The sequence below is a fragment of the Lissotriton helveticus genome, chromosome 5_1, assembly GCF_964261635.1.
Source record: "Lissotriton helveticus chromosome 5_1, aLisHel1.1, whole genome shotgun sequence".
Taxonomy (NCBI): domain Eukaryota; kingdom Metazoa; phylum Chordata; class Amphibia; order Caudata; family Salamandridae; genus Lissotriton; species Lissotriton helveticus.
Genome location: NC_136065.1, coordinates 934963258 through 934978557, shown reverse-complemented (window position 1 = coordinate 934978557; position 15300 = coordinate 934963258). Strand labels below are relative to the sequence as shown.

Here is a 15300-nt window from a genome sequence, read left to right as displayed (position 1 = left end):
ACGAAAGTTTCTTTTTGGTTGGCAAATGGTGATCTACGTTACCATCAACAATACAGTTGAAATCCCCAACACATACCATAAACATACCTGTTTATTTGGTGCATCTCTTCAGCAGCACTGGATAGAATGTCTTATCTTTATTAGGCATATAAACATGCACACACATACACAGAATTGTCCAGCAGGAACAAAATGGAAATACAAATTTAAATAAAATTATTTTATTCATCAGTCTAAAATTAAATAAACCTAAACAACCCTGAGTAACAGAGAAATAAACTCCAAAAGTGATTGTTCTGTAAAAGTCAAGCAAAACAGTCCAGAAAAAACCCCTAATAAAATGGACTGCTCACATTTCCAGCATTTACCAGTTTGAATATAAAATATCAAACCTCACATATTTATAAGATTAAAACTATGTTAACGCATTGAAGCAAAGACTCGAATTGATAAATATTTGTACTTTTGTATTTTTCTCTGAGTACATTATAATAACTTCGTGTTATGTTTTCCGTTGATCTACATAAAAGTTCACTAGTAAAAAATAAGATTGCATGGATCATAAATAGAAAAAGGTCTATTAACACTTTATACTTCAAAACATAGTCCTTTTATCGGCTGGAAAATGGCTTGCTTGAATATAACCGTCAAAGGGAGTCACACAGCAATTGATGCCCACTTGCAGGATTTCTTCTTAATTTCAGGAGAATTCTAAAGCAATACTATTAAACTGTTTCCGATTGAAAGTGTTTCAGAATGTGGGCACTACACCATTTACTGCCAATGGAAGGCTTTTAACATTTCTATTACCTTGAGTTGCGGATGCTAACATCATTAGACTATATAAAATGGCCTTGATATCAGTGTGACTTCCTTTTTGACAGATGAGCATGCTCTACTAGTCTGCAATAACCACGCCCCCGCCCACCCCCAAGAAAAATATTGTTGTAAATCAATTTAGACAACCTAGGTTTCAGTTAGCATTTTAGCTGATTGAATTCATCACTAAGTCACTGCATTTTCATTTCGGATCCATGTGCATTTGTGTTTAGTGGGACTTCAAAGTTTCGCAGCCATAAAGTTTATATGTGGTTTCACTAGCGGGAACAGTGGCATGCTTCTTTTGAACTCGGTCATATTTGAAATGACGTCAGGCTGTGAAGAAATAAGGAACTATTTAGTAAACTTTTGGAATCTGCAGAAAACATGAACAATGAATAGACCACAAATGACAGAAAACATACTGGTGTAAACATCTACATACAGAATTTGCTGATGGGGGAAGGGTGAGTTTTCAAATACTCAAGATCCTTCTGAAGAACATGCTGTTCCCCAACAAATTCCTAAATATCAATTGCTTGATCACTTCCTAAGAGGGTAGGATATGATACATCAGAGCAGAAGTCTTAAGAAAAATTTGGACATGAGTCAATGAGTTTCTTTCAAAATACATGCATGTGAGCAACAAGTGTCTGATTTGATTGCTAGATCCACAGGCATTATAAACACAAAATCGTTAAGTAGGAAACACACACCTAATTACAGGCATTAAACATTTTGTTTGTTCAAGGAACTTGCTATGGTTCGGGTGCTGGTGAAAGTTAATTCAGAACACGTTGTGAGCTTGGCCTATTTCATCACACAAGACGTGCTCACACGGATATAAACACATCTGGTTGTGTTCCTAAACACAAATATGAAGGCCTACTCATGCTGGTGTTTCTCTAAGAGATCAGTGAGTTTGTCAGTTGACAGGACACAACAGCAAACTATGTACCTTTGGTGTTGTTTCTATCTTCCTGTGGATTGGATTTAGGTGTGAGAAAGAGTCTGGAAAATGTTTCATATATTTACAGGTTGTACCAGAGCATCTTCACCCATGGAATCATCAGATGTCATTCTTTCAAGTATTGTAGCGATTCCATAAATGACATCAGTTGAGCTCTATTTCCCTTTACCACAGAGGTCAGGAACAAAGATCGTGCTCCCGTTTTGGCTAAGTCTACCCATATCCTCCATGGGGCGAGTGGCCAACTGAAAAATGCTTCTACTCCCTCGGCCCTTGTATTTTTTCTACACATTCCTATACAGATTGCAGTGTAGATTATTCAACGACTTGGAATCTCTTCTGGTCTCTTTGATATGGGGGAACTCCAGATCTAGGGTGGCACTACAAAAACTGTACCTACCGTTATCAGATGGAGTCCTGAAAGCACCAAACTACGAAAATGATTATGCTGCAGCTCAACTGCAGTGGCTCGCGAGTAGCAACCTCACCAAACTAGTCACCGGGACACTGTCTTGGGGACAATCAGCAGTTTTAGAGTGACTCTCAGGATCCACCACCACATTGCAAAAAAAACAAGGCAATATTCTAATAGTTGCTGTGAGACGCAGCTGGTCCAAATAAGTGTTACCTAGAGGCCAATCTAAACCATATGCTCCTAATCTGCCACTCGAAGTCTTATTGGGTGCGTTTGCCTGCCACGGCTGCCCAATCGCTTGAGCTCTGGAGAGCAGCGCGGCTAGATACTTGGGGCAACAGGTTTGCGGACTCGCAACTACAAAACTTTGAAGGCCTAGTAGACTACTTCGGGATACCACAGGGGACGTTTCTTCTCCATGAGCTGCTATCTTAGCAGTACCTTCAAACATGGGACAACACTTGTACTGAACTTGCCACATCCCAGCTATTACAAACCTTACTGACTCATGAACATGGTAAACACGCAATAACAGCAATCTAGAACTCCCTTAGACCTGACCCCACCCGCTACTGACACCATTGCACACTTAGGGGGATGCGAAATTGTCGATTACCATCACTGATAAACAATGGACACAATGCATCAGCTACCCCAAAGTCATATCCATGAACTCCAGACTGAAGTACACTCAATTTAGTTACTTACACCACTCATGTGTAACCCCAGATAGACTAGCATGCATGCACCCTACCTCTATCGACATATGGCCTAGATGTCTAGCTTCAGAGGCAACGTTTTTACATATGGTATGGACACGCCCCTGCATTCAGTCCTGTTGTAACGAGGTAGCAACAACACTTACAGAGGCCGTGGATACTCCAGTAATAGCTCAGGGCCCCCACTTCCTGTTGGGAATCATAAAACGTAGGGCCTCTCGCAAGAACCTCAATACATTTTTGGATTTGGCCCTGGTACTAGCAAAACGTATAACAGCAATGTCCTGGAAATCGCAACTTGGCCCCAGCACACAAGCATGGCTCTTCAACCTTTGCAAAGCACAAGTTGCAGAACACACGACACAGGCGACTAATGCCTCACATACACCTGCAAGGGCCAACCCCATGCAATGGCAAGGAAACTTAACATCCATAGAGGCTAAGCTGTCTACAGCTCACCTGACTCCATCGTAAGTCACACCCTTGCCGAGCACCTTTAACTCCTTCCATGCTCATGACGAGCTCGGCTCGTCATGAGGCACACTGGAGCTGTGCTAATGACGAGCTGACCTTGTCATGAACAATGGGAAATCATGGAATGCAGCACAGGAGGAAAATATCTCTAGCAGCCAAGGTGTTAATAGACCGCACCCTCATACACATGCAGGTACAGCATATCCTTATGGCGCGTATGGTTGCGCCTGGTAAATGTTTTGAGTTGGACTGTATACGTGGTTGGGAGTGTTTATTAGGTGCCAACCTGGGCATTAGTGGCAGTTCATGGAACTGTTTTCTGTGCCCCATCATGGAGCGTTGAAGGATCAGAGAGCAACAACAGTGACAATTGCAGTACACAATATGTTTGCATATCTGGGGATTTTCTTAGTTCGGCACTAATCATGGGGGGGGGGGGGAGAGTAGTGAGAAATCTTCAGGAAGATGATGTATTCACCACTAATATCATTATCTAAGGCAAGCAGCTTTTTTTCTAATGACATCTTGTTGCAGGTTCCTCACCTTAAGAAGGAACCCTGAAGCAATACCCTCCTGGAAGGTGGGAATCAGTAGTGCGGGTTAACAAATGAAATCATGCAACACCACTCTGGCAAAGTACCTATCCTCGTGCATGAGAAGTGAGGCAGTAGCACTTGCAAAATGTATGCAAGGATGACCATGTAGCTGCCCAGCATATATTGGCAACTGGGGTGCCACTGGAGTGGGCCAAGCAGGTAGCCAACACCTAGGGAAAAGTGCATGAATGCCAGCCAGAGGACCTTTCCTGGCCAGATCATTACATTTCTTGATACAGAAGATGACCCAATGCAAAATGATGAGTTTAGTCACCTCACTGCTCTGTTTGGTTCCAGCAAAGCCTACAAAGAGCTGGTCATCCACTCTGTTCTGTTGCATGAGTTTGATATGACAGAGCACTATGGTTCGTCTATGCACCAGTTCCTCGTCTCTAGTAGAAGAGGGGGAAAAGACAGAAGTGTAATAGACTGGTCCAAATGAACAAGTTACCTTCGGCAACATATTATCTGGTAGAGACATAGTCTAGCTGCAGATTCCTTAACTTTGAATTCTTCACAGGCATCAGATTGGATCCGGAAATATTTTCAGCAGTACCTCTGCGTGCTGGGGAAGACTAGGCCTCCAGCCATGACATCAATGAAGCCAAATAAGTCCCCTCCGGCGCGCTGACATTCGATTTCCTCTGTGAGACCTTCCGCACCAGAATGAGGAGCCACTATAGAAACTGGTTGTGGAAACAGTGTGCTAAGGAGCTAAAAAATCTTTGAAACATCAATAAAGAATAATCATCAAATGGTATGTTAATACCAGACATGGATTTTAAATTAAACTACAAAAGAATCAACTACTTGAAACCCTGCACCCTGGTGAAAAACCAGCATGCAGGGAAAAAAACCTAACATTCTACAGACCATTCACCAATGGTAACGAATGGCATGGTAATATCAAAACTTAAACCTATAAAAATAACACCAAGCTGTTTGTTGAATCACACCATTGCATCAGTTAGTGAAATTGTCAATACAAGGTTTGTTAATACCAGACAAAGCTGTTCAAAGAAAGAACCAAATGAATCAACACTGCTCACTGGTGTTTAATCCAGTGTAAAAAGAGAATACACTCCCCACTCTACCAACCACTCACCATTGGAAATGGATGGTATGGCAACATCTGAACAAAACCTATGTGGCAAGACCAAGTGGTCTGTTGAGTCCCAACATTACTTGAGACAGTGACCACAGTATATAAAACAAACTGAAAAGGGGTATAACCCTTACCTCATAGGTCGTGCGCAGAGTGGGGAGGATGGGCAGGGTGTTAAGGAAACTGTGGCTAGACTGTGTCTCTAACAGATAAATCGTTACCGAAGGTATGTGACTTGTTCATCTGATAGAGACATCTAGCCACAGATTCCTTATTTATTTATTTCATTTGTTTGTTTGTATAGCGCTAGAATCGACCCCCGAAGAGGTATCTCTGCGCTTCAGCGAAATATGGGTGGCTGAATAACTCTAGTGCGTCATTAAGTGAGGAAAAGGATGGTCTTCAACTGCTTTCGAAATTGTAGGTGGTCTAGACACTGCCTTAAGGGCAGTGGCAGTTCGTTCCAGTAGCGAGGGCCAAGGTGGGATAGGGCCTTTCCTCCCAATCTTGCTCTTCTTACTCGTGGCACTACCAGCAGGGATTTAGTGCTTGAACGGAGTGATCTTGAGGGGGGCATACAACATAAATTTCTCAGAGAGATATAAAGGTCCTGAGTTAAGCAATGCCTTATGGATAGTGCAGCAAATTGTAAACTTGGCTTTGACGGATGGGGAGCCAGTGCAATTTTATCTGAAGATGTTGAACTAAATACCATAGCTATACTCACCCAGAGGAGGGTCTGCAAACTAATCCTACAAAAGCTCTCAAAGAGAACCAGTCGGTCATACCCAACAACTGACCAAATATAGGAACAGAAGATAAAGAGACTGGGCTCTTAACAAAAACCGTGGCAACCACCACAGAAAATATAAAGAAGAAACAGCCCCTCAGGCACGAAAGAACCAAGCCTTAAGGGGAACAGGCTAAAAACCAGAGCAAGAACATCTGACAACAGTCAGTCATTCGTAAATATCCCCCAAAGGGAAGGAAAACTCCTAGATCAGAAGGGCCAAGGACAAAACGAATTCCATGCCAACGCATTCTCTAAATCAATAAAGAAATATTTGAGGAAGTCCTCTCCCAATAAGTCCAGTAAGAAGGACTTCCAGAACTGATTCCCAGTAAAACAAAGATGAATAACCCATCATTGCAAGGTCTGGAGACACAATCCATGTACAAAGAAAGATGAACAGTATTCCATCCCTGGAACAAAAAATATTCTTTAGGCAAAATGACTACCCAAAGGTTTACATAATGATAGGAAAGACTTAAAGATAACAACCAAACAGATTTGAATGTGCTATAGATATTGATCAATCATGCTAAATGAATAAAATATCCATACACACAAATATGCATGTATGTAAAGATATATGTATCCGGTATCACACACCGAAATTAACTGTGAAAAGGGAAGGAATCGCATCCCACAATAAAATCTTTCCCCTTTTTCTTTTTAAAGGTAAACATATCCTTCTCATTATATTATATGTACCTACTGTATCCATGCATGCGTATCACACATGCATACAGCTATGCATACCCTGTATACATAAAAGATGAACGGAACTGAAAAACCAACCTCACAACAACATACGATATATCATTGAAAAGAGAATTGCACCATCAATAAAACACTATAGGTGATCTGCATAAAGATAATGCCGTCAAAACCAACTTAAAAAGTCGATACTACCTAAAAGAAAACATTTAAAAACAGAATTAACACTTGCAGGCAGCAAGCGCAAAGGATCAAACTTGCTCCTTCAAGAAGCAACAGATCATATGCTCACACCATGATCTCTCGAGGACTGTAGAGTACAGAGGGTAACAGGTGCATACTAGAGAAGGAACAAATGTCCAGAAGGAGACAGGTAACATCTAGCACCCAGCTAGAATAATGCATGTCAAAAACATTGCAGGAAAATAAAGATGATGAAGACGAGCTTTTAAAAAAGCCTAAATGTCTCCTACAATAAAAGGCATGGCTAAAAACAGCCTAAAAGTAAAGTATTTTCAGACACTGCCTCATAGATATCTTTAGACACAGAGTTGACATAACCACCATATTTTAAAACTGAACACAGGAATTACACATACCCTCCAATAAAGGAGGAAACCAAGAGTGCGAGTATTCAAAAGAAGCCAAATTAGACTCTGAGCTTACCTGCGCAACGCTTCAATAAAGAGAAGCATCCACAATGAACATGCACTACGCCTAAGTGGCAAAAAAGGACTGCACTGATTATCCTGACAAGGAAAATCAGAGTATATGCAAAAACAGATATACACCCTATGTACTAGGTCCTATAACGGCATAACAATAGAACTCATGAAATACTGAAACACAGAAGCCACACAAATTTAGCATACTGAACTGCTTTAAAGAAGGATGTGAACAGATAAGCTTAGCAACTGGAAGACACTTCTCTTTCAATAAACCTCGAGGGTAAAGCTCATCCTCAGTTACAAGAAAAAAAAAAGAGGGTACTTCGAGCACATTGTGATGGGTGGCTTGGGCCGATGCAAGACGCAGATAGGAGGGATGCATTGATGGCCCATCGGGTATTAAGTAAGTCATCTCGATTAAGCTTGGTGCAGACATACTATCTACATTGTGCTTACTTGTCCCCTGATAGGCTCTATCGGGCGAATTTTCTGCCCAACCCCTCATGCTTTCGTCACTCCCACGCAAAAGCGGATTGTTTTCACATGACGTGGTCCTGTGACCTCATACAGGGGTACTGAAGGAAAATCATTGCTGAGCTCTCCGGGGTGGTGGGTATAGTGCTTGTACTTTCGCCGTTAATGGTATTGCTAAGGGTGCTGGAGGGGGCCTGTGGGAACCAGGGCAGACAGGGCATTATGGGAATGGTCTTACTTGTGGCCAAGAGGGATATCGCAGACCATTGGAAAACTTCCAGGCCTCCTGCCCTGCCAGATTGGAGGAAGGGAGTGGACTGGTGAACACAACAGGAGAAGCCTGTTTATGAAGCATGGGGTTGCCCAACCACGTATGTCAAATTAAGGAGCAAATGGTTTGAAGGGGGTTGGGGAGGGGGGATTTGGACCTGCTTAAAAGTACTCCAGACGTGAATGTGTTTACATCACTGTACGGGAATATTCCTATTATCATTGTAAGGCATGGAATGTTTTTTAGCCCTTTGGGGACTTGCACAGACTGCACAGCGACTTGTTGTGAAGTAATGAAAACAATAAAGACATGTTTATCAAGATAAAGGGACCAACCATCCTTTAAACACCAATAAAAATGGTATTGAAAAAGAAAATCTGCTCCTCGCAGGAACACCATCCGGTGCACCAAAAGTGGACATGACAATGCCTTAACAAGGCTTAATCCTTGATAAAGAAAGAACTCACATCATCTATACAATCAAAGTATAGGTCAAGTAGCATATAAACAGAGAATGAGGAATTACGACTCCATATTCCTTTGCCTAATACAGAGGCATCTTAATGCCGCCTGAGCCTCAAAGAGACGGGCACCATCAAATGGCATGTCGACCAAAGTTGACTGTACAGCCTCCAAAAAACCTGAAGCTGCCAACCCAGCATGACGCTGTAGTGCTACTGCAGATGCCATGGCTCAACCCACAGATTCTGTAGTGTCCATGCCACACCGCATTGAAAGCTTAGCTGCCTGGTGACCATCTCTTATCAAGCCACCAACCTCAGAACAGAGGTTATCTGCGAGAGACTGCAACATATTCTGCAAAGAATCCCACATAGCATGGGAAAAACACCCCAGCACATAAGACGTGTTGGTGGATCTCAAGGCAGAGTTGGAAGAAGCAAAGATGTGTTTGCCATATGAATCTTGACTCCTAGAATCCTTATTCACTGGAGTCTTAGCGCAGAATCCACATCAAGTGAAGTTGTTGCAGCCTGAACCACTAGGCTACGAGTGGAAGGATGTCTATGGAGACAAACTGGGTCCACAGGTGCAGGCCAATGTCTGCAAGCGATATCCCAGTCCACTGACACCCCTGACTCAGGCTTGGCTCAAGTCCCTAATAAAATATCAAACAGGGTCTCACTGTACGAAAGAACAGGCTAATCACCAATCTGTCCTTGACAAAGGACCTCAATCAGAGGGTCGGTAGATCTCTGCGCCATAGGTAGCGACAAGTCCTAAACTGTAGTCACTCTCCTCAGCATATCTGCGAAGGAGGAACTTGCTTCAGTAGCGAGACTAGGGGAAGTAAGTAACCCTGAAGCTGGTGAAGATTCCAGCCCACTAGCCTCTCCAAGAGAAGATATCCAGCTCTCCTCATACATAAGGTGACTTTCATAAGTCTTCTCCTGAGAAAGAACCAACAGCAGCACAGTCCCCTCAGTCGTACTGTCAACCTTATTCAACCCTGTACGAGGACAAGAAGGCAGTGCCTTGACGTCAGTAGGAGGACATCAATTAGTGCAGCCGTCCGAGTTGGATGATCGAAAACAGGTGTCGTAGGTGAAGATTCCAAAGGACTGTATACCTGTGCTGAAGTGGAGCCGGCAGATGCCTATTGCCCCCAACCTAACGACTCTGATGGCTCAAACGTCACTGATGTCGAACCCTCTGACAGTGCCCATTCATTTCCTTGTGGCCCAAAGGCGCTTCAGAAGGAGATGGTCTCCCAAAGATGAGGCCTAAAGAGTTATAATACTCCTTCATCTGGGCCATTGAAGCCCCGGCTTCCGGAAAGAAAGGGAGGCACGGTGCGGAGTTGCGTAAGGCCTCCTCAACCGTTGAGTGGGAGGAGCCGTGAGAGATGGAGTCACCGCGCGGTGAAACCGGGGGGGGGGGGGGGGGGGGTGCCTAGACGTCAACTGCTTCCTACTTCTTGACATATCTGGAGAACAACGTCCTGTGGACCGGCTTAGACTTCTAAATCAACCCCGCTAACTGACCTCTTTCTGGGATGACGAAGACCTAAGTCAGTATGTCTCCGAAGATCGCGACATACGCGTCACCAGCAACTTCATCTGGCGCTCTATAAGTGCCTCCGGCTTTTGACAGGAGCCGTGATCCTCTGTGTTGTGGTGTTCGCCCAAACACCACATACAAACCGTATGTGGGTCTGTAACCGACATATGCCGAATATAAGACACACAAGGTTTAAAGCCTGACGCCATGGAGAAAAAAGGGCACACTGTTCCCAATGACAAAAAACTGACAAAGTATGGCAAAAATGGCCTGAGGAACTGCTTCTCTGGATCAGCGTTGCAATGCATAAAAGAAGAAAACAGACGCCTACATGCCGGAGGGGACTTATATGGCTCCACTGACATCATGATCGGAGTCGACATTATCATGGAGCCGTATGGTGCCGTCCCGCGGTGCACAGAGGTACTGCTGAAAATATTTCCAGACCGAGTTTGACGCCTGGGGAAAATTCAAAGTCGAGGAATTCTGTGGCTAGATGTCTATCAGATGAAATGCAGATACCACCTTGGGTAGGAAGGACAGGCAGCTGTGAAGGATCTTCTTATCAAGTAGAAAACTGAAAGGTGGATGAATGGAGATGGCCTGCAGTTCTCCAACCTTACGGATACAATTGTGCCATCAACAAAACTGTTTTAAATTAAGTTGAACAGAACAACTGTGCATCTGCTTGGTTGGTGATGCCATTATGAAAGTCACAGCAAAATTCAAATCCTTGACTGCCCCACCAAAATGGAAAGCTATTTGGACTGTTTCCACTTAGAACACTACAGTGCATCCTTTTTGTTTAGTGACTGTACCAATATATATACTATGTTCTGATTTACAGAATGAGTAGACTTGAACAAATACAACTGTGTACTTAAATAGACAGCTCAACGTATACTGTTGTTTTGCACTGAACATTTATGCACTGTTAGTTCAGAATTTCAACCTGGGTAAAATACATAATTTGACCAGACTCACAACTACATTAGGAAATTAATTTCCTTTATCTTTGCATAACCTCCTAGATCTGATTTACATAGTACATACTACTTGCTACATTGTTGCTTAGTTTTTAATTTGGCAACAGACTTTCTTGAAGAAACCCACAGATGATTTGCCAATTAGGGTCAAAACATAGACAGGAAATAGGAGGACGGATGGTTTCAATCCAACTTTGAGTCGCCATGACATACTGAATAGGACTCGTTTACAAAATTTTATATTTAGCCTGCTGTCCACTTGCGCTGCACTTTTTACAACTATTCACGCAAGCATCTTTTTTACAATATATATATATTTTTTTTATGTGCACCGGAATATTATTCACAAAGATAGTAAGACTGACACAGTCTAGCCGCAGATTCCTTAACATAGAATTTCCCCAGGCGTCAGACTGGATCCTGAAATGTTTTGCAGCAGCACCTCTGCACGCCGGGGGACGGCGCTGCATGGCTCCGCCCTGACGTCATCCGGGGACAAATCGTCAGCGAAGCCATATAAGTTCCTCCCGGTGCGCTGACATCAGTTTTCTTCAGAGAAACTTTTCCGTGCCACAACGCGGAGCCACCACCAAAAACTGTGAGAGTATGGGAAGAGTGTGTCAAAAAATGATGAAAATCAGTGATACATAAAGAATGGGATGGGGAGAAACACCACCATCAGGGACAATAACAAGCACTGTACACTGAAAGCAATTGAAGAGAAAGAGCCCTGCGAAAAGCAGCCCTGCAAAACGCGAAGGCAATGCCCTCCTCCAAGGCAAACAAAATATGCCTGGGCAGATGACAGAAAGCCTGCAATCACAAGACCGACCATAACAGGCAAAAAGACCTGAATCATAGAATGAAAAACGATCTACCAAAGTGTGGCAACACTAGGCATGCTTTAACCTTTGTAAGAGAAAATTTGACGGGAGGCCCAGTGAGGGAGATCCCAAGCCAATTGACCGTAGTAGAATCAAAAGACCCTAGAACAACGAAAAATGGTGAGAGGGAGGGAAGAAGAATGCTAGAAGACCCCACACTGGAAGAACCACGGTCAGGGTGTAGGAATGTAGGAGGAGATATGAACCCTGTGCCCCATCACTATAATGGGAGGAGCAAAACCGGAAAACCAGAACCAACCATCCTTCCGAGGCGGAAAAAAGAAAGCGGTCACCCCGCAGTAAGACAAAGCCACCCAAAGGGAAGCGTGAGCATAAAACTGAACCTGAAAAGGTCCTCGCCACCCAAAGGGAGGCGCGAGCATAAAACTGAACCTGAAATGGATCTCGCAGAACGGGGAGGATTGACGGGCGTTAAGGAATCTGCAGCTAGACTGCGTCTCTACCAGATACATCGTTACCGAAGGTAAGTGACTCGTACATCTGATAGAGGCATCTAGCCGCAGATTCCTTAACTTACAATAGATATCAAAGCCATACCCCACAGGAGGCGGGTCTGTGACTGAACCACACCAAGTCCCAAAGGAACCCAGCCGTCAACAAGCTGACGAAACACAGTGGGGGCAGCAATGCCACAGTGGCCAATCCCAGACCAGAAGCTCTGCAAGGAGCGACAAACAGTGGGAGGCAAAGGATCACAAGCCGCGAAGGAAGAGCCATGAAAGCCCATCAGAGCACACAGTGTAGAAAGGGAGCACAGAACCAGAAGGGCAGTGCGGAACGAGAGAGAGCCCAGAACCTCAGGAAAAGAAGGGCCCGAGAGAGGACAAGACGGTATGACCGATTCCAAGTGTACAGGTAGAATATGGCGAACAGTGGAAGAAGCACTGTAGAAGCGCACCAATGAGGACACCTGGGACAGCAGCGGAAGGGTGCTGACCATGCCCAGGAAGGTCCAAGCTCAGGAGAGACACCATACTTGATAGTGCACAATCTCCCTTTCCCAAAGAGACATCGGAAAGGATGGACATGAAAAAAAAAATCATGACTACAAGAAGCAGATGTGGGCAGCAGAAGTACACAGGGTAGATCATATATACAGCCAGACCCACACCACATAAAAGGAAAGGCACAAGGAAGTGCCGCAAAAATAGTCAGATGCAAGAGATGCCTCGCCAGGTACGTAACCTGTGTAAGGGATCCGTGATGCAAACACACACAGAATGAAGGACTGCACCTACGAGAAGTCAATGGCAAGCCCACAGACATCGCCGCAAGAACCTAGTGTGCGTGACCCCCTGGGTGTGTGTAGACGCCAGACTGAACAAACATGAGAAGACTCAGCCATAAGGATGAGTGGCATGCAAGAAATTAAAGTGCACTATAGGTAGCAACAGCCATGTTGCAGTAGAACCGGACAGAGAAAGTGAGGAGCCACAGTCCCATGTGAGGCAAACTGGAAAAGTGACCCGTACAGGAATCACGAGTACAAAACACACATAGCATAACAGTATTTGTAAAGAGATGTGCACACAAGAACAAAGAGGACAATGAACGTCCGAAGGAGAGCACCTCTACAGAGAGCAGCAGTAGCAGCAACAGCAGCCCGAAGTGGAAGTATGCCAAAGGTCCTACCCGAATGGCAGCAGGGGAAGAGGAAACCCCGTGGCGGGGACGTACCCAGGAAAGTAAGGCACAAGGCAGTGTACAGGAGCGGCGCAAGTCAGTAAGATGCCACCGTGCAAGAACAAATTATGAGAAGCACTAGCTACCACAGAAGAGTAGGGGAGAACCAGGCATTGGAAAGAGTCATCCCTCTGTAACAGGGAATACAGTGGGGGAACAGCCATCGTACGCGCATACAACATAGGAGAAGTGTGCCGTGGCAACCTTGCACGCCTTAGTACAGTGACAGGGCACTGACCAAGGCCGTCCACGGGCAGGACACCCGCAGTGGCAGACCAAAAAAGACAAGGAAGGGAGACTGAAAGGACCCTCCTGGAAGAAACAAACGAAGTAGAAACCCAGAAAAAGTGACCATCTACACTTGCAAAGGAGTTCCACGGACGAACCACAGACTCCAACGAATAGGCCATAGAGCGATGTTAACCGGTGGACCGCATGAAAATAAAAAAGACCACAGGCAGATACCCAGGGCAATGCCCTCAGAAAAAGACTCCACAGGAGCCTCTCAAGCCTTATGTGTAAGGGAGGCAGCTACACATTAGCCAACAAATACCCCACATAGGGTAAGCCTCAACCCCAGACAGGGGCACTTCTTGACCCGGGGCTCATAGACAGAGGATCAACAGAACAGAAGCAGCTGAACAGCTGAAATAAAGGGAAACAGAAGCGGCGACAAGCCGACCAGACCACCTGGGCATTACAGCATGAACACAGGGCTCAGAATAACACTGCACATTGAAGTAACAGACCGTAAAAGGATGTTAAAAACACATTATGATGGCAGGCTAGACAGGAGGCGGTTAACTGCTGAGTCCGCATGACTGTCAAAAAGGGAAACTCCATCTAACGGCAAAGCACGTAAACTCTTCCGGATATTTTCAGGGAAACCACCATCGCGCAGCCAAGCATGGTGACGCAGAGCAACAGACCTGGCAATTGCTCGACCCACAGAGTCGGTAGAATCCATGGCCGATCTAATGGTAAACTGTGCCATGTCCTGTCCATGATGAAGGAGAAAAGCCAGCTCAGTACAAGGACCCACTGGAAAAGAGGGAAGAAGACCTTCCACCGAGTCCCAAAGGGCAAATGTAGCCTGTGCAATCACATAGTATGAGTTACTTACCTTCAGTAACGATGTATCTGGTAGAGACGCTTCTAGCCGCAGATTCCTTAACGTAGAATTATCCCCAGGCGTGAGACTGGATCCGGAAAACTTCCTGCCACAGCATCCCTGCGCGCCGGGGGCACGGCACCACTTGACTCAGCCCTGACATCGTCCGCGTCCATGACGTCAGCGAGGATACATAAGTCCCATCCCGGCGCGCCTACGTCAGTTTTCTTCTGAGAACTTTTCGTGCCACAGCGCGGAGCCAACACTAACAGAACTGTGAGAATACTGGGACAGTGTGCGAAAACCCCCGCTAAACAGAAAGGAAGAAACAATGGTGAGAAACAGCACCATCCAGAACAGAGCAAGGTACTGAGGCACCAAGATCTGAAATGAAAGAAAAGGGCACCACTACTGGAAAGCAATCCTGCAAACAAATACAACAGCCTCCCCGGGGCAGAAACATGTAAAAAAATACAGAGCAGACCAAGAACTCTGCAGCCACCGCCCGGAACAGAAAGGGACACCAAGGTCAGAACGGAGAGCAATGACCATTCAACCTCAGACAATACCAGCAGGGAGAAACC

General features: G+C 44.8%; 1 protein-coding gene across 2 annotated transcripts in view; it reads right to left on the bottom strand.

The window, feature by feature from the left end:
* Positions 1–205: 205 nt before the first annotated feature.
* IDE (insulin degrading enzyme) overlaps positions 206–15300 on the bottom strand; it is a 1242012-nt gene continuing 1226917 nt past the window's right edge. For both annotated transcript variants that reach the window (XM_078643408.1, XM_078643410.1), the window contains exon 25: positions 206–1155. In XM_078643408.1, the coding sequence (XP_078499534.1) occupies positions 1060–1155 (96 nt within the window). In that variant the 3' untranslated portion in view covers positions 206–1059. The remainder of the gene's footprint in view (positions 1156–15300) is intronic.